At 37.8% G+C, this 25,207-nt stretch overlaps 1 protein-coding gene across 2 annotated transcripts in view; it reads right to left on the bottom strand.

The window, feature by feature from the left end:
* Positions 1 to 24,460, bottom strand: part of PPP2R3B (protein phosphatase 2 regulatory subunit B''beta) — a 50,561-nt gene extending 26,101 nt beyond the window's left edge. The window contains exons 1-2 of one of the 2 annotated variants that reach the window (XM_075723406.1): positions 24,298 to 24,460; positions 24,113 to 24,243 (exon numbers count right to left, since the gene is read on the bottom strand). In XM_075723406.1, the coding sequence (XP_075579521.1) occupies positions 24,113 to 24,243; positions 24,298 to 24,460 (294 nt within the window). Of the gene's footprint in view, positions 1 to 24,112 lie in introns of both variants that reach the window. The other variant, XM_075723400.1, reaches the window with a different exon arrangement.
* Between the last annotated feature and the right edge of the window lie 747 nt (positions 24,461 to 25,207).

Raw genomic sequence — 25,207 nt, 5'->3', positions numbered from 1 at the left:
AGCTTTCAAAATCTGATTTTTTCCAAGCTAGTCTTCTCTAAAATCTAGCTACTGCCTTGAGAAAAAGCTTGAAAACAGTAATTTAATCTGAAAACTTAATAATGAAGTTTCACAGCATGGCACAAGGCAAACTACACCACAGTACACCTGCATCTTCCCCCCCCACTCCCGCATTTAGGGTTTACTGACCTGCGTGTCAGTACTAGTGAGAGTGAAGCAGTATGGTGAATTGCCTCAGGTCACCAAGACAGCTGAAAAGCAAAGTTAAATAAACCCCTTTTTATCCTCATCCAATCTCACACAGTTGATTCCACTTAGAAGCAACACGGTTCTGATGCTAACATAAGGAAGATTAGAGGAACACTGTGGCAGTATTGTTTGAAATAAGTTTATGCTAGGTTTAAAACCATGCTAAGATCGTGATTCATCTTTCCTAACTTAGTCAGAAAGTTAAGACATATGCGAATGATCAAATTCAGAGAGACACCTACAGAGGATGAACCTATGCTAAAAAGAGGTGTTGCAGTATATTTGCATAAGTCTTTCCTCTCCAACAAACATTTTAGTCCCAGTTGCTTCTTCCTATCCTGGACTTCAGTTTGCTATCCTTCTAGTCACTGTCTGGCAGCTGGTTTTAGATGTGCTATAGATTTATATATTTTATATTTATAATATTTATATTATATATAAATATAAAATTTATAATTTTATCATACATGCTCCTCTTTCCACAGTAAGAGATAAACATGTATTAATTTTAACCCTGATGCATTTTTAGACTAGCTTACTTTTGCTGTTAGCCTTAACTCGGATCCGTTTCCTGATCCAGTTTGGTCTGCAGTCACTTAAAACTTGTGCTTCAATGAGAGGAAGGAAATAAAAACATTAATACCCTTTTCCATAAAGTTCTAGCCATACACCATTAGAAGAAGAAAAAAAGTACTTCAACTACACTGTTTCTGATTTTATACATACTGGTCACCTGAATTAACACAAGGGAGCAGGGTTCAGCAACCCTCCCAATGCAGTCTGTGTTCGTTCCAGTTAGCAATTCCGTGTTCACCTTCAAATTCCGACCAAACATGTTGGGAGCCTCCTGCCTGCATGCCAGGTTGTACGCTCATCTCAGTTTTACACAGATTGACTGCTATCATTCTCATCTCATTTATGCATGTTCTTGGCAGTTTACTCTCAAGCCTATTTCTGTACAAAAGTCGGTGGTCATTTGGTCTTGTGATTCAACACAAATGATAATCCTCAATGCTAAACCAACTTTACTCCAGAGATGGAGCCATATGCTGCTTTGTCCCATTTTGGCAGAATTAAAGTGTCCTGAGTTTCTGGCATTGACATTGTTCCAGCAAGCAGCAATTCGATGAGCAAATCAGAAGAGATTCACTGAGGTTTAGAGCAGTCAGGAGTCCAGATCCTTCTTCATGTTACAACAGTAAAAATGAAGTCTAAGGAAGACCCTAGACTTGCACTACAACTTGCAGAAGTACTTCGAGGAATATGATGGAGTTAGAACTAGAGCACCATGGCCTAAAAATATATTCAATTACTTATTTGCTATAAGCACTTAAAAACAGCTCTAAAGATGGAAACCTTTTGCATATTTGGTTTAACTATATGTCAAGCTCATTGTGTTCAGAAGTTCACAGTGTTACTCCAAGTTGAGAGAAAGCAAATGGCGAATCTAACTGATCTGTTCCCTCTTCTGTCCACTGACAGCCTGAGTCAGGCAAATCCCTTTCTGGTTTGGCAACTGGCAGCCAAACTACAAAAAGAAAGCTCAGAAGAGTTAGTTGATTTGCATGTTTAAGTCACTCAGTACCAAATTCTACTGTACCTTTAGTGCATTTTAACTCACTAGTAATGTTGTCCATGTTGAGAGCAAACTTCAACAGCAAAATATCAATCCTTCTAGAGTATCCCCAGCTAAGTGGCAGGGATAATAATCTACATTCATTTTACAATTTAATGTTGGAAAATTCAGCTTAATAACAAACTAGAATTCAGGTCTATTTTGGCACTGAAATACTGTTTGTATGGCAACCTCTGATTTTGAGGTAAAAAAAAAAAAAAAAGATTTTGTTAGTTGTTTGCTACCTGAAGCTAGTTTCTCCCCTTATTTTAAGTCTCAAGGCAGTAGAGTAAGAAGTAGTTCAGCTAGTTACTCTTAATTGCATGAGAGCTAGGGAAAGAGGCATCCCGCCCAGTCTGAGTGAAACTGCTGTGGTAAAAGCCATCACTGGATAGTCTTGAAAGTCTTACTAAAGCTTAAAGAATTGTTTCAAAAATTTTTTATAGTGGCACAACTATCAGTAACTCTCTTCCCTTTTAATTTAACCAAGCCATATTTAAACAGCCAAAATGAGCCTCAAGAGAAAGCCACTGAAGCCTCAGCATTTCAGCAGAGCATGCAAACTTTGGACCATCTACACAAAACTATTTGGTATAGTGTGTTAATTGTCATATAGTAGGAGACGGTAGGTAGTAACATCCAGGAAAAGCTTCCACCTGAAACTATGAAATACATTCCATACATACCATCTTGCATATTAAAATTAAAACCACATTCAACTAAAAACGTGTCAACAGTGACCACAGACAAGTCATGTTACATGCACACATGCAAAAGTGGCATGCAATAAACAAGCAAACACTGGAAAACTTTCAAATGGTCAAAAACTGATTTTCACTAGTTCAGTGAAGGCTGAACTCTCTGAGATACACTAGCATCACTTTTCTGCATGATACCTAACCATTATAGCACACACTTCCCAATCTCCTCACTTTCAGTAGTATATGCTGCACTAACAGATCTCTTACCCAAGTTCTACAACTCTGATTTTGGAAATACCAGGGTTCCCCCAATTTGCAGTTTGGTATAGCTGACAAATACATCATGCAGTCGTGCTGGGAACTGGAGAACACTATTGCAAATGCATTATTGCTGTAGAAACACCTCCAAACATAGCTGCATGTGTTTGGTTTTTTGTACAGTCACATAGAGCTTCAGCATCAAAAAAGTTCTAGTTATGCAGTTAAAAAGAGTTTAATGATTTGTTCAGAAATGCCCTGGGGTGGGGATGGAATGGAAAAAGGAAGTAGTCACCTCCTCCTAGAAGCCATAAGCATAAGAGACCTTTGCATATTACATGCATGCCCATCAGTAACTTGCTTTATTTGCTGAAAAAACTTTTACCAAAGGCTTTAGAGGTAGGATCCTCTAGCAGTTTGCTATGGCTGACCAGTGAAAATACTTTTTGTCTCCTCCATATGCCCTGCTAATTTACAAATGGAAAAAGGTATGGATTTTAAAATGGAAAAAAAGCAAGATTCTTCAGAAGAATCTACCCTGTGAAAGGCAACTCCTATATTTTGTGCTGGTGCAAAAATATAGTCACTGGCTGCAAGCTGCTGTCAGACAGCCTCCATTTTCTGAATTATGTCAAATCAAGTATCCCAGTCACTAATATATCCAGTTTGTCATATAGTTGCAGCTTTCTCAGAAAATACCAATCGTGGGTTAAATCAGTACTCCTGTTCTTTACCAGTACATTCTGTTACCCCAACTGTTTTCAGGAGACGAGCTACTAAGATCCCCCTAGTACATGATCATTTTGATTGTACACAGCCAATGGACCACACTGGGACTCACTACCTGCAAAGAAGTCATGACTGCCTAAACATCATTTTAATGGGGAAAACTGACAATCAGTTACACCTGAGGCAATTCTAACATTTGTCTACAGAAAACAGCCCTTGTCAGGACTGGCCATCAGTTCAACATCAAAAGTAACAAATAGGGCTAAACCAGACATCCACTTAATTCTTAAACTCTGCAATAGCTTCTCATCCTTCCACGTTTACAACAAAACAAGTTTCAATCACTCAATGCAATTGAGCTTAGGAAAAATCCACTCAAACAAGAAAAATATCAACAAGCTCAGCCTTGTTACTGAGCTGCAGAGCCAACAGTTGGAGCAAGTATTCTGTCAACTTCTTGTCTGGCGATGCCCCAACAAATTCCAATTTGGACAACTGCAAAAACAATCTCATATCCCTCTTACCCCGTACAAGTTGAAGGATATTTTATATTAAGATGTGCCAAACTGTTTCAGGCTTTCTAGCATACAAAGTACTACCGTCAACAGTCATAGAACATCTACTATTAGTAGCATTAGTGATTACAAAGGTATGAGAAGTATGTTAAAATGGAGAAAAGGCTAGTGAAACTTTTATTCCAAGGGAAAAATAAATAAATCTGAACTCTTCAATGTCTGTATTGTTGGGTCAAAAAACAGCTGCAGAGGGAACTGACATCTAGACTCTTAAATCATGCATGCAAGTAAAGTAAGCTCTAACAAACTTGCACCATATCGGCTTTTCTACAGAAATAGTATACATTTGCATAAATTTATTACCAGCCACAAGCAGGTAAATAAGCTGCTACCACAGGGCAGCCAACAGATTTTAAATTTGAACCAGGAGTCTATTGCAGAAGTGGTAAAAACACTACCAGTTTGCTTACAGCTTCCTTTAAGAGGCTAGAGCTTAAGACCTGGCAAACCATTAGCAGTGGACCATTTATGGAAAACCTCTCATCTTAACCAGACAGTCTCAGCAGGCAGCTTAGATATTTTCACTTTATCTTAAATGTTGGCACCTGCTCCAGAAAACTGGCAGTCTATCAGCAAACTAGCATCACATATAACTATTAGCTACAGTCAGAATGAGATTTCTATCCCCCTCCCCCTGCAAAACACTTTGTATTTGTTCTTTAAAAAAAAAAGCATTTGTGTGCCTGATGTAAAACTATTATGTAAAAACGGATATCGGGTCCTCCATCTGTGGTGTTAAAAGGTCTCCAAATGATGTTAAATTAGAAAATTGATGCTAATAGGAAAGCTGGCCTGCCAGAGACCTCTAATCATTACACAACCTACTTCTAGGACTTACAGTAGTAATACCAACTGCCTCACTTAAACTTTTTAAAATTCATTTTACCTCAGAAATAGGAACGTTATCTTTATGACTGGAAGAATCGGTGCACTACCACACACCAGCCCAGCACACATTAGCACCTACAGGGTCTGTATTCATTGCTGTCTTAGTGTGCCACAAGAATGTACGAAGCATTTCAGCAAGAGGAGTGCAAAAGTGATCAAGAGGCACTAATGTCTAAACTTACTTCACTCTGAAGGAAAGCCAACTTTCTGAGGCACTGCAGAAGTTGAAGAAATAGTTCTCATACAGCTGACATAAATAGCAGGTGTAAGCAGCATTTAGTATCATTAACAGGTGGTCATGGAACTAGCAGTTCTCCATTTCCACACTGAGGTGTGACACATGAAAACTACAGGAGTCACCAAGTAATAACAGCAGATAAAGGCACAATGCATTAAAAGTATTAGAAAATATGCCAGCACTCAGTTCTGGCACTGACATTCAGAGGATTAATTAAGAATTTAGGCCAGCTTTCCCCCCCACCCCTTCTCCTTTTCTTAAATCATCACATTTAGCACAGATTTATTTAACTTTAAAACTAGACTTTTTTAAAGTCAGAACTCAACTGTTCTACAAGGTCATGTGGCCTCCAAGTAGCAAAAAATACGTATTTTCCTAGTTTAGCTAACAACGAGTTACATGGGTATAAGCATGTCACTGTACACAGATGTATTTCATTCTGTTATCATTTTGTTTCCAACTTCAGACATATTTTCCTCACATAGTCTGGGTAATGATGCTGCTTATGGTACAGCTCTGACAAGCAGGGATGTCACCAGCTGTTGGCTAAAACACTCTGCTCAGCCATCAGGAGGTAATAAGCCTTTCAGTTCACATCTTTAAGTTGCCAGTACATTTGACATGGTGATAATTTCTTCTCCCTCCAAAGTTTCAGGGAAATTGATGAGCAAGATGGACACAGTGCCTCTTGAAGTGCTGCATTTCCAGTTCACTATATTCCATAGGTGTTAAATTACTTAAGAAAGGTCTTTCTTCCAAGCAACATCAGAAGAAGATAGACTGAAGTTTTACCGTTTTATGCAGTGTTATCTATCAAAAAAAATCAGTTTCCCGAAGTAATAGAGAACATTTAAACAGTTGTGTATTGTTTTATCTTTCTTTTGAGAAACCAATCTTTCCGGAAAGCCCTATTTTGCGCAGTTTTATCAATTTTCATTAACAAATGCAACCACCGAGAAACAGCCTGCTCCACCGCTTCCCAGAGCCACCCACCTCACTACTGGTTGTCTATTTAAAGTTTTTCATGGCACTTGATTTTTTACACTCCAATGACCACCCCTTCCAAAATGCAGGGGATTACCTACACAGATTACTTACATGGCTTTACACAAAAAGCCACTGACAGAATTCCTAGAACCTGTGGAAGACCCAGTCACTCCAACCCACCTCCGAGCAGATGCTGAGCCACGTATGTTATCTCATCCACACCACTACTCACTTTTTGTTTTAAAAGGCTAGCTTGAATAGCACTAAGCCTCTTAAGGAGAGTCTGCCATTTGTTTAGCAAGTTATAGAAACTGCGTGGATATGAATTATAATAGTGCAGTAGAAGTATAGAAAAACAGATTGGCTTCCATTTGTGCTTGATTTTAGCATTCTAATTCTACATCATATTCATGAACTGTTCTGTCTGAAAGCCAGTATTATAGTGGTATAGGAGGTTGTAAACACCAACGGCAATGAAGCCTAGCAACTGAAATGAGAAAAATTTTTCAAGTTATTTTACAAAAGCTCTAAAGAGTCTTTAATTTCCTCATGAAATTTCCTCAGTGATTATGTAGGTGATGAATAGCTATTCTTTGAAACACACCTAACACACAAGGACAACTTGAGATTAACATTAAGTGTCAGGTAAAGAATGTCCATCATCATCTATACCAATAGTTATCAGCACTCATATTTTCTTTTTTTGAGGTACTTTCAAAAAGGCCTCCTTAAAAATCATGAAGAGAAGTACCATTTAAAAAAGGAACTTCGGACAAAATACTTCATATCAAATGAGCATCTGTGAAAACAGACATCAGAATTTAGTTTTATACTATTAAGTCTGTTTCGCCCACAGACTTTTGTCTGTAATACAATTAAGTGGTTTAACATACATTATTCTATAATAGCCATCTACTCAAGAAGTACAAGTTTGGTTAAAAATGAAAGCTATTTGTTCACCGTCTGCATTGTAGCTGGCAGCATGCTAACCAGAAAAACCCCCTAAAGATTAGACAAGCTGTTTTCCAAAGTACTTAGTTGCTAATAGATATGCATTACCATACTGCATTGAGATGTTTCCTAGCTCAACGTAAAAAAGCCCTGTAGAAGTGCAAGTGATCCAACTACCATTTGATGGAAGACAGATCAAGTTAAGGGGCACCACACAAGGTAATAGTGTGTTTGTTTACAACAGCGTGCCATGACTAGACTAAACTTGCCTCATGCTTTGAGATGCCTGAATATTAACTGATACTGCTGCTTTTAAGATAGTATTTTGTTCTCCTGCTGTCTCTAGTCAACAAGTTTCCTTCTCTGTCTCCAGTTCAGCAAAAAAAGATTGAAGTCATAAAATACTTTCATTCACAAGTTTACACTGAATGGCATAAACCAGCAGGGTCAGCACTTGCATTCTGCTTTGCACAAAGGAATAAACATTGCTTATATAGCTCAGCTGAAAAATTGGAAATAATAATGTAGAAGACTGAAGGCTAACACATTTTTAGGGTCATAGGGCTGTACGGCCCTCTCCTGAAGGTCACCTGAAAGGGTCACTAGTGCACTGAATTCAAAATTAAGTAGCAGGCTATATTTAGAATAATTTTAAAAGCCAGAAATCCTAAGATAATGTAATTTTTTATTCAACTGCTAAACTTTCCTTAATTAAAAAAGAGTAAAAAGAGTCACACATACTATCACTGATACACCCTTAGTACATGAATTGGAAGTAAGGGTGAGGTAAGGGCAAAGCAAATGCTTTCACATACCACCAAAAGCCTCAAAGTTGAGTGTGTTCAAGGAAATACCAACTTTCAGTTTCTCCAATAAAACAGTTGTACACTTCCCTCCCCCCCCAAAGATAATCTGTTTGAATGTTTACTCTGTAAGTAGTTTTCCTTCTAATTATGTTTCAAATGCTTCTATTCTCAATTATGAGCTCACTTTAAAATGGTGGATTTAACTCACTGCTGCAAAACAGCAGAGGCACATGTGTGAACCATGTAGCAACAGCTGATCTCATCCAAATACAAAGTCCAAAATAAACATAATCTAAAGGAATTCAGGATCATCATGTAAGTATGAAAGCACCTTTTAAGATACTATGTTTGAGTTAGTAAATTTACAGCATATTTCATATGCCCAGTTTCAGTAAAAGGTAAATTAAAACCCCTGGGGAAATGCATGCATATTATGATTATGCAGATTAAGGAAAACGGTCTTTAAAAGTCTAATAGCATTAAGCACACCAACTTTCCACTGCATATGCCACTGTAAACATCATACTTTATCTATGCTATGTGCTTCAGTAAACTCTCCTCATATTTTGTTTGCAGAAAACGACCTGCACAGTCTTCTAAAACACAGAAAAATCATCAGATATCGAGCAGACTATCGAAATCCTGCTAGCTGAGGAAGAACTTGCACGCATTTCCTGCAATTTGCATGGTTGTGAAGGTACAACTGACAACAATAACTTAATTGTATAAGAACTGAAAGACAAACCTGGACCTGCTGAAAAGCTTTCAGTCTCTTCTTGAATCTAGAAGGTAAAACAAAATCACATCCTCGAGCTAGCAATGCCAACTCCTTTCTTAGATCAGGATCTTGCCGCAAAGAAATCTCCTTTATCCTCATGCTTTCGGATTTCATATAATGTCTCTGTGTGCCAGTCCAGGCACTTGAGTCCCAGTAAATAGCAGAGCTGTTGTATTATCACACAGTGCCACTTAAAGCAGCAGCTGTGCCCGAGTTCTGTGATATTATAAGAGAGTCAGCTCAACTTCGCCTGCTCCATACATTAAAGGGAACTTGGCTGGAATCGCAAAAACAGATTGGAAAGTCACTTTGGGGGCCTGCCCTTTCGTACAAGCATTCCAAAGTCTAAATGGGACAGTATGGAAAAAAACAAACCTGTTTGGAGGAGCATCTATAAAAGCAGCTTCCAATTTTAAAAAAGGCAAGCCTTAGAGGAATGCAGAGAGGCCAGCCGTGGTCATTTCGTAGCTTCCTCCTCCTCCCATCCCCCTCAGCTTTTCCTTCTGTCACAAAACACTCACTGTCTAGCTTCAATGAAGTACCTCACCGAAGGATAAGGCTTATTACACAGCAATTAAATTCCTTTTAACTCTTCAGTCCTTTAGCAGGAACACTATTACATGGGGAAAATGAAGGCAACGACAGAAAAAGCTGCAGACAGACTTTCAGAGTGGCTCACGCAGTTTCATGAAATACATTTGTTTTATATTGATCTAGATCTAAGTTACTGTATTGCAAGAATCTAATCATTCAAATGCCAAGGCAGAAAGCAGTAGCAGAAATGAGGCAAATGTTACCACAGTGAAGTGCTGCTTTAAATCATGTTTTACAGAAAAGCTACATTAGAAATATCAATGATGTTACAAAAATCTGAAAAAAGTTGACAGGATACTTTTTTTTGCTTAAATAGGAGCTTTATAAACATTAACATCCACATACTAGATTGCATACCTGTCACAATTCAGTAGCACTAAAGTTAGATTCAGCTACCACTCTACTCTATTTTCAGTTTATTGAATCTCAAATACATTTTATGAGGGGGTGAGGCCATGTTTTAGTCCACAGCAATCATCTTCCCAGAAACAGAAATCTGATAAGCTTTTGTGGAAATTAAAGTGACCTTCTGCCCTTCCTCCTTTACGGTTTTAGGTACATTAATTGATAACTGGTGAAGTTTCACATTTTAAATGGGTATACATTTACCACAGCAATCTTTAGGAAATGCTACTATTTTGATGAAGTTAGTTTTTTGTTTGTTTTTTTTTTTTCCCCCCCAGATACCACCATTACAGCTATGGCAATTCTTGCTATTCCAGTTCAAGCTGTGAACACTCTTGGCACCCCCAAGTTCTCTAAAATGTTGGTATGTTGCCCATTTATTATCTGCACCTTGTCATGCACAAGTTTAGTAACTAACAGCATAAAAGGAAGGATCTGGCCAGTCTTACTCTGTTTTCATCCCTCATGCTTTAAATAAGGCCACTTTCTCGATTACACAAAGATGTACACAGCCCAAGAAATACTAAAACAACTCTTTCACCACTAAGTTTGAGATTTCTCTTACTGGACTGCATTATTTTATTCCCACACTGTGTTATCTATAATCCTTAGCCCTATTCATCCATTCATAGCCATGCTGTCATGTAACAATATATTAAAACCCCACAGTAAATATCCTTGTAAGATTAAGAAGAAAAGCAGACTATGAAAAAGTACTAGTGAAACACGATTTATCGTAATTGGATCCTTTTTAGTTCATCACACAGTTAGAAAGTAAATGATGACAAAAGCCTGTTTTCTTGTTTTTAATTTAGTATCTAGTTTTCCCCGCTTGCTTCTATATTGCAACTTGTTATGAAGATATTTATTTCTTTCGGAAGTGGAAGAACAAGAAAGGAATTGACGAGGCAAGAGTCAGACATGTAGTGTTTGGCATGACTAGACTATCAAACTGCATTGAGCAAAACTGGCTGTCACTCACTGTCTTTTGGGAAGATCAAATCAACTAACCTGTGATAACCCTTGGGCCACAGGGAAGGCAGTAGGGAGCTTGGTGCACAGCACACAACAGCAGCATGCCTGGAACTTGAGATGAAGGACTGAGGTGTTAGAGTAGGAGAAGAATCCTACTCTGGCAACAGATACCCGTTCCAGACCAAGCTGTTTGGGGAAGGTCAGGAAGGTTGTATTGCAAGGCAGACTGCATTTCAGGTTAGGCAAAATAGGTCTTAAAGTAAGGAAGGTTATCTTCTCACCTAAATTGCATTCTATTTTCACCCCTTTTCACCAGGTGATGCGCTCCTATTCACGGTCTTGTTGGCGGTGGCTGTAGTAGTTGTTAAGATGACTGCCACATGGAGCGCTAACCTAAAAGCCTGGAGCTCCAGTTCACGTGAATCTGCTGAAGGAGCTTCAGTAAGAAGTCTGTGTTCTAAACTCCATTTTGAGAAGAGTTGCAGATTTCCGTCCTTTTTTCAAAAAGAGCTCAGAGTCCGTCACCACTTAACCTGCATATTATGTTTAGTATTTTTTAATATTCTCTATTTCATTATCATAATATTAGTATCTACCGCAGGCAGGGAAGTAAGTCAATCCTATTGTTAGCCTAATACTGTTTTAGCACTCTTGTCACTAGTCTGGTTTCAAACCTAGTGGCCATTTACATACCTGTGTCAAAAGTTCACAGGTTGCAATATACAAAGAATCTACATGCAATTGAGCATTTAGATGCAATATATTGTGAGAGCTAAGTACACTGGCAGCTATTAATCACCTCCTTTTCATCACCTGAACGGAAAAGGGTTTTGTGTTGCCACATTTAAGGAGATATATGCATTTGTAAAGCAATGTGGTCAAGACACCCCTAAGATCCCTTTTAGACTTTTCAGTCATGAATTAGCCACATGGGAAAGGGAAAGTCAGCTTCCACCAGACTGAACTAGGAGTGTTCAGGTATAGTGTTACATTTATTCTAAAACTGAATTCTCTCCAGTGAAAGCTATGGCAAAATCCTTTCCTGGGTGAAGGGCTGGATGCCAGCCATGAAGCTGTTCCAAGTATCCTGGCAGCTTATTATTAGCTAGATAAACAGAGGGGAAGATGCATGCTCAGAGCTTCCTTCCAAAGCTAAAGATACACACTATGAATGGATCTGACTCAAGGGACTGTGGCTAAAGAGTTTACCACTGTAACAGAGATCTGAACATAGACAACAGCAAAATATTTATGTGGCTTTAACACAAAAGTATTCAAGTGAGACAAAGATGAGGATCACTAATATTTTGGGTAATGCGAAGGAAACTGAAACCTGAAGAATACTTCAAAAAAACCTTAAGCATTTGCCTACAAAAATGCAGTTTCTTGTCAGAAGCCTACACTGACAGTAGATTTAAAGTCTTAAAAGATGATGGGGAACTGACCTCAAGTCTTTGAAAAAAGCATCCAAGCATTAAGTTGAATATGTAATTCAGCCATACAAAACCTTTAGTTGCTGGGGTCCAGTCTTCAACCCAGTAATATGTGAACCAAGATGACAGAAAGCCCCTTTGGCCTTTGGAGACAGTTTAAACAAGGCTGAATGAGCAAGCCCAATGGCAACAGTGTGCAACCTAATAGCATCCCTCAGCCTGTGATGCTGCAGAAATTAGAGTGGCTCCTGGGTTAACAGTTGGAAGAGAACTGTCACATCTCCACAACAGTCAACTAAAGGGATATGCAACTAGAGCAACCCTTTCCAAAAGAAACTGATTAGTGAGGGGCAGAAAAGAGCAGTTAAAAGAAGATAACTAAGACAACATAGCATCTTTATCAACATAGAAAAAAAGATGAAACAGCATGACTAGCTTAGTACTAAAGATATATTTCATATGTTTAAAGTGGAAAAAAAGGCACTGTTAGTACAAGCAAATAGTTTAGGAAGATAGATATTAAAAAAAAAAAGGAGTCAGGCAGCTAATGATGCTAAGTAAAACACAGCTACTATGAGGCAGGAAAGACAAAGAAGAAATTACATAATACACCAGAAGACAGACAAACGAAAGCAGCAGTTCTTTGCTAGACTAGGAAAACAAACAAACAATACAAAAAGTCCTGAAGTGCTGGGTTCATTTTTTTTCTTCAGTCTTCACAAGAGATTGTGACTAGACTATCACTATTATTTAATATTATCAAGAGTTATTTCTAGACCAGATAGTCCATACCCAGCCTTTGATCTACTGAAAGATGCTGGAACTAGATATGCCCCATTATTTGCATAATTAGACATTTGATTGATAATTATTTGGTTTCCAACTCAGACTAAAGCTCCACAGTCAGCATGAACTTCTAACAAATTTAATTGAATTTCTGCAAAATATTGCATAATAGTAAATGCAAACAACGCCACACTTCAGTAAACATAATATCAATGAATAGATGCATTATTTGCACTAGTCTGCAGATCTTTAATCCTGCAGACCAGTAGCAGCCTGTGGATCATTGTAACAGAAATTCAAGGTATTGAGTAAAAACCAAGGGGAAAGTTAGAAGGCAATGTCTTTGAAGATTTGATTTTATGATTTACAAAGTGAAAAAAACCCGACTTAGGCAGGCTTGGTAGCATCTGCAGTACCTTTCTGCTTAACACTATATATAGCAACATCCAGTGTTGACATAGTCTAAATAAATGAATGAAGAATGATAGTGCTTCTCTTTGGAAAGAATTCTAAAACTCCCACTCAAGTCTTCAAAAAGGCCCTTGCAGGGGAAAACCTCTTTATAGCAGTGGACTAAAGTCTCAGTTGTCCAAGTGTGTTATTTTACATTATTACGAGCAATAAACAAAACATTCCCTTCTCAGGAAACTGCAGTACATTGAGAGATTTACTGACCTTGAATTTTAGTAGAGCAACTACTGTAAAACATGAGATGTCTAGAGAATGGGAAAATACAAGAATAAATGGGAAGTAGCAAAGAAAATTCTGCTTTTTATCCATGTAACTGCCTAAGCAATCAAGAATATTAACATTGATTGACAAGATGACCCACTCGGGGGCGAAAACCCACTGATACTGATTTTTCAAGATGAAAATAAAAATATTTGTGAATTCAGTTTCCCAAAACCCCTGACTACCCTGAAATAAGGATGCACAAGGTCGAAACCTATCCTTATAAGGATGGATAAGGAAAGGGATTTAATGGGACCCCAAATAATCAATTTTCCCAGTTCTTCAGACACTTATCTAACTTGCTTCTTGCTAGTAGCTTCCCGTTTCTAACTGCTTTGTATGGGAAGAGAACAAGAGGACAATGCACTTGAGCTGAACAGAATAACAAAGTATTATTATCCATCCCTAACTCTCCTTTGGATGAGAGTCACCCCTTTTCATCAGTACGCTGACAAAATCCAGGGGAGACAGTCTACAACGTCCAGATCACAGAAGGAATCAAGTAGTTATGCTCATACCCAGCTATCAGCTACCCAAACTGATCGCTTTAAAGTTATTGATAGTGTCTTGAGTATGGTGTGCTACACCAATGAACTGCTAGATGTTATCACCATATAGTTAAGAAATCTGCTTTCACAGGGAGAAACTGATCCTTTGGCCTTGGAAGGAAGTTCATGTGAATCTGGGTCTAAATGCCTATTTTTTTTCTTGGAGGATGCAATGCCTACCCCATAGAACATGCAGACAATTAAAAAACATGGAAGTCTTGCATGTGCATGCCTTCTCTAATGACTATTTAGGTTTTCCAGTACTCTTGGATTAGACAGAGCAATGCCTGGAGTCTCTTTCCACAGTTGCTGAAAGAATCCAGAATTTTTAGGAGGCAAGAGAGTGAATAAAAAGACACCAGTTAGATGTGAGATATATGGTCCTGTTGGTAGCCCAGGCAGGATGGGCTGATCAGATTCTCTGCGCATTACTGAAAGAATGCCATGTATGTACACCACGCCATGGGCTGTTATCAGATTATAAGCAAGATAAGATACATGTCACCTTGCTATGATTATACTGCCCGGACTCCAAAGACATAGCATGGGCCTTTTTAGATTGCTAACTGCATCTGGCAGAGTAACTTCAGCAAGCGTCAACACTAGATACTATAAAACTGAAGTTAACGGAGAGTTTGTATTCCTTTCAGAACAATTCTCATGTTCCATGCCATCTTAGGAAACATTATTGGTTTACATTTTCTTTATCTGTGTATAGCATAAGCAGAGTTTTAATGGAAACAGGTTGTTGGAATGGTGCTCTACAGATGGAACTTATTTACTATTCATGATTTTCAGGTGACTATTAATCAGATCATGAAAATGACATATGCCCGAATTGATGCTGTTGAGGTAGCTATTAAACAGAGAAAGACATAAGCAAAATATCTAGTATGGATTATAAAAATTAAAGTCACACTTGCTCTAATAAAATGCTGGGTTTTTACATTTTAGATGAACCATGATGCTACAGAGACAATCCACAGAGGAAGCTGCAGTCCACAACATACAAAATTGTCACTTTACCAAGGTAAGCCTCTGAATAGCAGAACAGGTTGAAACGATGAATCAGGTCAGGCTGATTTGGAATGCCACTGAGATTTTCCTACAGGAAGGCAGCAGTTTTTATAATGGAGTCTAATGTTATGCATTATGCAACTTTTCAAAATCGCACAGGCCAGTGTGGCTATTTAGTCATTTCTAGATTGGTGTTATTTACCTTGTGTCACCTTAGTTTAGAAGTTGACAGAGTAATCTGGTATAAAGAACATGAATGACAACGTTTTATAACTGTCCAGCAACTTAAACATCACACCAGCTGTTCAGTACTTCATCATTTTGACATGAACTGAATTTTCAACTACTCCTTTCAAAAACACATTTATGTCTTAGAATTTCATAATTTCCAAAACTAGAATGATTGGTGTATGAAGGTACAACCACTACTTTAATTCCAGCATCACAGGCTAACACAACATGTAATTTAGTCCCTGAAGTCACAAGACAATAATTTTGAGTCAGTGACAGCTGCAAGACAGCTTCTTGCTTATGCTTTCACTTGAGATTCCCCTCCCCGAAGACCTTAAAGCAAACCCAACAAATTGAGAAGCTTAAGATACAGACCTTGTTCTACAAGTCAGTCAGTAAGATCACAAATTGTAATTTAGCAACCAACAATGGGACTTCTGTTCTTATATAACTCCTATAGAGACTTAGTCTTGAACTAGCACTACTGTGTTGGTCATGAATCAGTATGAAATCATTGCCGATATAGGAAACGAAGAGGCAACAGAAACGATACTGGTTTCTACAAAGCTAAATGAAAAGTCATGCACTTCCAAACTTGCAAGCAGGGTACAGTTGTAGAGGACAAAGCAAAGAAAAAAGGTACAGCAAAGCAGCTGGTTACCAGTAACCAACTGAACTTTAGCTTCCAGGATAACCAAAGGGCCAACCATTATACAGGAAGACATAGTAACACAACTTACAGAGGTATAACACCACAAATAGATTGCCAGAACAGCAACAGTACCGTTGACTAGCAATTTCCTCCAGAACAGCAACAGTACCGTTGACTAGCAATTTCCTCCATTCTCCATCACTGGAAGTCTTGACATGAAGTCTAAATATTTTTCAAACCAAGATACTAAGCTTAAATTTGTTACTTGATAAATAAGTAGTCAAAATTTTAGGAGGTATTCTTTAGTGCGTTAACAGCAAGTAAGACCACAAAATTGGTGATCTTTTGTTTAAAATTTTAAGTTATAACAGAATACTTTTTAAATGTACTTGCTGCAAATGATGACTATTCATGAAGACTAGTAGTAGATGGAAAACAAATCTAGCCCATTAAGTGCTATCAACGTTACTTAATTTCAAATAGTTTGCTTTATTTCTTAGTCAATGAAGTGTGCCACAAGGATGAGGATTATTTACAATATATCAGTGATGATGGTATCTAGTAGAAATGTTTACAAAATCTAGAATATTAACTGTTTACCAATACAAATCTAGCTTCTAAAGGAATAAAACTGTCCAGAAACTGTTCTCCTGGCTCTGCTGAATTCTGAAAACAGATCAAGTCAAGCCATTTCATAAGCTCTACAAGCCTTACTTTGTCACGATAACGTCAAGAAGGTCCAATTGAACCTTGTTCATGGTGAGCACATTTACAACTCCATTTTATAGATATTTTGCAATGCTTCCCTTGTCACCCACTCATAGGTCTTTCCCTGCATTTTTCTTGCATATAAATTTCTACAAATGTTGTGGAAGTCTCCTTGTAGTCTTCCAACTCACCTCATTTGTAGCCTGAAATCAGCCAAAGTTTCTAATAAGATCTGTGTAGAACAAATATGTAAGACTAGTTCCATATGAAATGAAACTAAGCAGTATGCACAAGGTTATTTAAGCACATATTCCAACAGCCCTAAGAGATCATTATCCCTGCAAGTACCTGTGGCCAGGAAATTGTACATGGGTGGCTGAACAGTTTCTAGCTATTTTTTTTATATAGAATAGCAATTGCTATGCAGAAGGGGCACATCTAACATTAAGTACCAGAATGCACTTTTAAAAACATCTCTTGATCACTGGTTACATTTCTATGGACCCATTTTAAGTTGTATCTGTTGTTCGCAGAATACAAACTAATCTTATCTACCAAAACATTAATACTATCTGGCTAAGAACACCACACTAATCCAACCCAACACAAAGGAGTTATTTACATATTATGCCACAGTTAGAACATTAAATTTACTAACCATTTGTTGTGAACTGCAGAAAACAGTAAGAGCATTTCACTGGTATCTGCTCAAATCAATGCAACTACTTAAGTTGCCTAACTTTCATTGAATTTTTCAAGAGTTGTGTGTGCAAAGCCTCTAAATTTTCAAGACTCAGTCATATAATATTACCATTGGTATTTTGTAGATTTTTCTCATAACATTGCTTGCTGAAAAGTTCTGTGCAGTAACTGACTAGGTCTATCAGTGGACAAACTAGTTCACTGGATGAACTGCATTAATTGTTTTGTACTGAAGTAAGACCACACATACTTTTGGCCTCAAGTGAGAGCTCTTTCTTGCTGACAGAGTAAGTATAGGGTATATGGACAGGTTCTCAAAAATATAAGACAGGTTCTCAAACATCATTGAAGGAAAAAAGGAAAGCTATCTCCTCTATATCAATATCCAATTTCCTCCCAGACTGACCACCTGTTAAAAGAATGAACTGTTTAAATGACTGATGTAAAGCTATAATTAAGCGGAAATGTTTTTGAAAGACTGGGCAGAGAGAAGCAACTGGAAGCAAGTACTGATCTCATACAGCTATGAACTTTTTTGTTTGCTTGCTTTTAAGTGACAGTTACTCACACAGGAGAGAGTGCCTGTGATTAATAAATTTCATCCAAATATTTGAATTTGTCCTGTGTCAGGATTCAGGTGAATTTTGAATTTGAAGAAAGCCACATATAATTCTGAATTCAATTTTTCAGCACTAGAAATGCCAAAACCTCTTAAGACTGGATGCAGCATGTAAGAATTATTTATGAGTTTCCAGTAGGACAGAAATATCTTCTCTTTCAAAGTGGCAGTTGCACTTGAAAGAGGACAAAAGATCACTATTTCTTCTAACAAAGCACAATGTGTAAACAGAATTAATACTACTGCTAAGAAAAGTGTAACATTTACGTCCCAGGGTAAAAGATGCAGTTAGAATAAAGAGCACTACCAAAAAGCTACAATAGTGAATAACTTCCAGTTTCTCGTCTATACATGAAATGAATAGCTGGTTCTCTAACCAGGATAATGATTCTTCTATTCCAAGCTATTCAGCACAGTAAAGCCTAAGAAGAATAACACAACATACTACCAGTGCTGCTTATGCTGACTACTATTATTTCACCACACTTGAAACTAATAATGATTTTCTAGGAACACCTATAGCTGCACTCTTCCAGACCTTAATACGAACTTCTGGCTGTCCTTCCTTTGATGGCACCATAGAAGGACCTTTACTGTGAACACATTAGTGCTGACATCTGTCATAGTACCCTGTTATCGTCAGAAAAGTGCATCAGTTTGATACCGGGTTATTTACAGTCTGCCTTTAAGTCATGGGCTTGAGTTGGAAGCCAAATCCACCATCCTCCCCACTTAGTGATGGGACATGGCACTATTAACACTAGCTTTGCAGAATACAGAGTTAGGGAGTATATACACTAGACTATGCTCAGTCCTGCACAGCGTAATCTGGTGTGCAGTGCAACACTAACGCAGCTTGCATAACCCAGACTTAGTAGTTAACATTGCTTCTAGTATTAAGGTATACTAGGTAGCAACTCAGATGCAGACAGTGTATAGGACTAGACACTTGAAATGTCAAGGCCGACAACAAAGCTTAATAACTAAAGCGAAAAGCTGGCAGGATTCAAACACTATCATTCCTCTTACTTTTCTGAGATTTTATGAACATTATTTCTCTCCTTGCTAGTAGAAGGTGGTCCCCCCCTCCCCCCCCCCAAAAAAAAAAAAAAACTTAGAGCACACCTGCAGAACATGGAGATAGTCCACCACTGGTCTAAAGGATGCAGGTCTAAGCCTAGCTACCCTTGAAGTCAAGTCATCAGAAGAGCTCATTTGTTCCAATAAGCAACTGTTAAGTGTTATTATGCTCAAACTTCTGTCAATGTTGGAAGGTTTCATTCTAGTCTCCCTTGAAACGAAAATGGATTCTAGCAGTACCACTCCATTTGAACCAGCTAACTGTTAACAAAAATTTGGCAAGAATGGTGGCGATGAGGGAAAGAAAGCTATGCAGCAATATAGTAAAGTAGTATGAAAATTACAAATTACAGAAATACAGGACAATTAGCTTTAATAATTGTCACAGGATAACAAGCAGGAGTAGTATGCTTATCAAAAGATATACAGAAACCAATCCAAGAAGTACCTTTATATCAAAGGTTAACCCTGCAGAGAAACGGAAAATAACTTTGAAGTACTTCAGATCATATCACATTCTCTTTGCACCACCACCCCCAAAATGCCCATAGGGAATTCTGTGAATTGCTTCCCTAGATGCCTTGCACACCAGCTGGTTAGGATTAAAGATCTTGCCTGCGGCATCTTTTAGGCCTTGAGGCCTGGCATTTTTGACAATGTGATGAACAGTGTACAATTGTGTATACCCCAGATGTTTAAGATAATCTAGAGTGCCAGAAACACTGTTAAATCCATGTACAGTAGTGATAAGGGTTAGAAGAAAGCTATGACCGCTATTCCTCAAGTTTGAAAGCTACAGCTCTAGAATTTCCTTTCTTTACAAGAATATACTTATATAATATTCAAGACTTATATGTTGAGATTTTTCTATGCCTCTGATTTTCTGTTATTTTGATACATTTAGTATATACAAATTACAAGTCTACTTGCAGAATACCGAGCACTAGCAAGCACTTCGCACCACATAATGAAGATGACCAGAACTTTGCAATTACAGTGTTTGTACAACGGATGCAGTCAGACACTGACCTCACTCTGAATGACACCAAGCAAGTGAAGGGGAAGTACCTCCCCTAAAGGAAAGAACACTGTTTTGTTTTCACTTGCATTAAAATACACCATAAGAAGAATTTTCATGGTAGAGTTCTGTCTAGATTTCAAAATGTGCATGTGGCTTAAGCCAACATTTTATTCCGAATTAGTATTTTTCCAGAACCTGGCTTTAAGTGCCCTGTCCAGATGAACAAATTCCTGTTTGAAGTGCCTCAGGTTTTTTGTTCATCTTTAATATAAAGACCACATGGGTGCTTCCATTATCTGAAAAAGTACTTTGGACTTGCTAATCAGTGGAGGGCTTCAACTATCTTGAAAGACAGCAAATTCTCCTCTGACAAGACATTAGTGTTTCAGCCAAAACATGTGGCAGCTTCTGAATTTTGGATAAAAATGTAACCCTCAAGCTTCAATTACAAGCTAACCTCTGAAAGAGAAAAATATCTCCTTGAATACAGTAGCGGTCAGCTACAGTACTTCTAATGCTGTTTAACAGTTGCCATCAGAACACCAACTTGTTTAGCTTATATGCTACGGTTTAAGGTGTTAAAGATTAAATATCTAATTAGTTTCAAGACTGGTCTTCCAAGAATGCTTCCCATTCTACAGAACACGTTTTTCTAATAAGTACAGAAACCTGGAGCATGAAAATGTGGTTTCCTACACATTCATACTTACTACTTAGTAATAACCTGAGGATGCCAGTTTTCTGTTATCAGCTTTATTGTTTGGTGTTCTTCAGAAAAAGTTGCAGGAACATTTTAAGGAACAGGAAAAGGTGTGCAGCAACCTTACCCATAATCAAATGTAGTGATTCAGCTCAGTGATACTGAAAATGTATCCTGCTAAAATTAATTTACTGCTTGTACACTGTGTTATGAGAATTCCTGTATACAGCAAGAAAAAGTTTAATAAGAAGATGCCCAAGTTGACTTATATAGTCCTAAAAGAAATAATTCTCCAGCTCTTTTTATGGCTGGATGTAAAAGCCCTTTCCTAATACCACCCTCAGGCACACAGAGTTAAGCATGTTAACTTTTACCGTTTTCTAGGACCGCTACTTAAAATTTAAATCTGTATTACTGGACCTACAGTACAAGCTTTCTTTTTTAAAAAGCTATCTGAAACATTTTCTTTCATTTATAGAAACAAGACAAGGACCTCGAACTTACTTAAACTCAAATGAGGTAGGTAAAACCACTGTGGCCCAATTTGTGAACCATGATTAAGTGCACAAAACCAGATGCATTACTTTTGACGCTGCAGAGGGTAGTTTACGGATGTATGAGGAGGAAAAGGGGTATATTTTACTTTCTTTGAGAAAACACACTGTCATGGCAGAACATGCAATTAAGCAACTCTTGGTGGTATTTTAAGAGCTGATGCCTGCTCCAAATGTAATTTATGCTTCTTAAAGATGAGGAAACTTTTGGATGAAGCTTCAGTTCAGCTGAATAATAAAGCCACAAATAAATTTCTTATTGCTTGAAAACTTCCCCCTTCCCAACATCTTGGGAAAAAAAATCCCAACAAAACCAAAAACACCCCCAAAAAACCCAACAACCTAACCCTCTAGGTTCTCTCTCAGCACTACACAAACAATTCCGATTAAGTAACAAATGTTACTCTTCATTAATCTCTTCTAGTTCTTCTTTATGGGATCTACTTAAAGCAATCAACCAAGACACACAAAGAGAAATTATAGTACATGAGTTAGTGATCAAGTACATCAAGTAACAGTGGCTTTTAATGGAAACTCTCCCTTTGCTTGCTTTTATCCAATACAAGAATAAACTGAGCATCTGCTAACTTTCTACATTTCACTAGAACAGGAAATATAATGGTGTGAACATAAAGGGGGGGGAAAAAAAAAAGAAAAAAGAGTAAATCAATAGTCATGATGTCAATGAATAGCTACTGCTGTCTGGCTAATGATTACACATTAAACACAAGTCCATATTATTTTAAAGTCAATCTAGACAAACTTTAGACTGGAAGTGTGATGTCTTGAAACTAAGAAGTGGGGACTTCAAGTTGTCAAGTTAGGTTTGAAAATTAGTATTTATGAAATCAAGGAAACACTTTAGATTAAATGTTTTAGTGCAAAACAATAGTCACGTTGTTACTCCTGTGGGTCAAAAGGTAAGTATATACATTCAACAGACACCAGTAACAGACAAGAAGTAACCCATACTCTTAGTTCTCACCTCTCTACCCTTACCAACCTGAGAAGGCTTCCTCAGGACACCAGGAGGTTCGGCCAGTGTATTGAGTTAGACACCAAAGTATGTAGCGTGATTGAGAAGTGATGACCACTCACAAGTTCCCAGTATTATTAAATGACATGAATTTATAGTCCTATAGCAGAAACAGCATGCGTCTTAACAACTCCTTTGATATAAGGCAGATCATATATGCAATGTTTAGCTTTGTCAGTCACCATGTAATTTTCTACCCAGTTTTGGTTTTACAATTTATGAAACAGTCTAGAAATTAGACTGAACTGCAAGTTTAAAAAAAGAAAAATCTCAGGTTGGGGGCAGGGGTGTCGTTCTTGCATAGAGGGCATTGTCTATTATAAATCAAGACCTTCTTAGAAAGGAAGCATTGAGTGTACCATGCAGTACCAAAACAATTACTTTGTTAATATGCAGATTCAGTGGAGCCAAATTTGAGTCTTGTACTAACAATAGTGCCTGGTATCATTAGACAAAGGAATATTTGCAGTCGAGGCAGTAGGTTATAAAAATAACACTGCAAACAAACACAGGGACTTAGATTTATCCACAATTAGACTGCATTTAACGGTGGAAGGCCTGTTACTGAAAGCGTGGCATCTGAAGCATCTACACCTGGTTTGGGTTAACCCTGGCAAAAGTAAGTTAAACAAGAGGTATCCAGCAACTGTGATCTATTCAGTAAGGTAAATAGCCTTTGTAAACTACCACATCTGACAGAATGCTAGATTTTTTTTTTTTTTTTTTTTAATATAAAGTGTGAGATGTATTTCACAAATGACACCTGGTTAGTCATGGCTATCTGACCTATCCAAGTTTTGGCTTTTACAATTATTTCTCTTTCATTCTCTGACTCTAAATATGGGTCTTCCCCCACATTGGACACTGCTCAGTGGACACAAGGACATTATTGAAAACTACTTTTTTATTATAAGGCTATTTCTAGCTTTTCCACCATTTCTAGTGTGTTCATGCCTGTTAAGAAATGCAAGAATACAGATACTAGCCCTATCTTTATTGCATAGGAGAGGCAATACTTCAGAAAGCAAGAATTACTTGTTTTGACTTTTCCTTATCTATGCTGCACCCACTGAAACAAACACAACATGTGAACTAGTTGCAACACAGATCAGTATTGCATGATGTTTGAAATTATAGCTCAAAGCCAGGGTAGATATACCAAATCTAATCAGCTGTACCGGATATGGTATTTTTAAGATGCCTTCCCCTCTGCAGTTTTAAAGAACAAGGGCAATGTTGCTCTTGACAGAAAAATTATTGGAAATAGAAAACAATTCATTTTTCATTTTGTGTCAGGCACGTATGGCTTATAAGAAGCAACAGAGCTGCAAGCAGCCAAGACAGTCTTTTGGAAGTTTAGGCCACCTAGCCATTAGCGCTAATGACACACAAACATTGATATTTTATGTTCAGTGCTGCTGCTTCACTCCACTCCCAACACCTCCTGTGAGGAAACGAATTACTTGTGTAATTTGCCAATACCACAAACATAAAATTCAATTCCATTTAAACAAATGGGTCTAACAAGTAAGAAACAAGCTTACAACTCTGGTTCCTGAGGATCGACGTGTTGCTCTAACATTAGAAATGTTCCTTGGGTTGGCTGGAGCTGCCAATGGAAGAGTAGTAGAAAGTTGAGGAGGACTGAAAGACATCAGAGGCAATCTGGTATCTCCTAATACGCATTGCTTGGATGTGGAATTTTTATTAGCAAACCTCTCATTTTTACTATTTCCTGAATCTCCATTACCAATCTCCGTTTTCTCCTCATTCCTGATTCTTCTCAAGCAGTCCTTTAGTGTCAGCTGAGTTGCAGGCTGACTCAACCAGCACAAAAAGAGTTCATCCACCTTCATTTTCAGTACAGGTTGCAGAACTTTCCCAGGTGACATTTTCTACCAGTTTCCCTTTTTGTTGGATCAAATTAAAAATAAAGGCTCAACAATCATCTATTTATTCCACTTGACTTTCAGTGTTTCACAGACTCCAGGGTTCCTGTTAAGAAAAATACTATTATGTAATCTTACCATTTTGATATTTATTCCCTCAAGATACCAACAGGTGTTGCGAGATATACGCTAACATGTGACTACAACAACATTTTGTAAGTGTAAGCCATTAATCAGTCAGAGTCAAATCCAGAGGATAACTTCTTTTAAAAAATATCATACTGTGTAAATGATGGAGACTGGAAAGAAAGAAACCGCACTCAGACTTTCTCAAAGAGCTATCTACATGTTCTCCAAGAACATGTATTAAAACACACATTTATTATGACAAATAGCCTTGAAAAGACTTATAATTGAACCTGCTAAGGAATAAATGTCTAAGCAGCTTATGCAAAGCCTTGGTGACCATACAACGAAGATTTACGAAGCAAGCCTTTCAGTCAAGAGATTTAGAGCTAAGACCGGAGGCTCAATTTTCATTCTGAAGTCTGTGCTTCTGATTTCACATCTTGCATTGCATACTGCAGCGCAAGATGCATTCCCATATGAGTGATGCCCGGCTGAATTCCCAAAGATCCTTCCTCAAGATTTGGTTTGACTGCCCACTTGGTACCACGCAGTCATTTGATATTTTAAGAACTGATCTATTTGACGTTCACTTCTACAGTTTTTTTCAAAGCCAAAGTGAAA

Source organism: Pelecanus crispus, chromosome 1 (assembly GCF_030463565.1).
Source record: "Pelecanus crispus isolate bPelCri1 chromosome 1, bPelCri1.pri, whole genome shotgun sequence".
NCBI lineage: Eukaryota > Metazoa > Chordata > Aves > Pelecaniformes > Pelecanidae > Pelecanus > Pelecanus crispus.
This window is presented reverse-complemented; position numbering and strand designations above follow the sequence as displayed.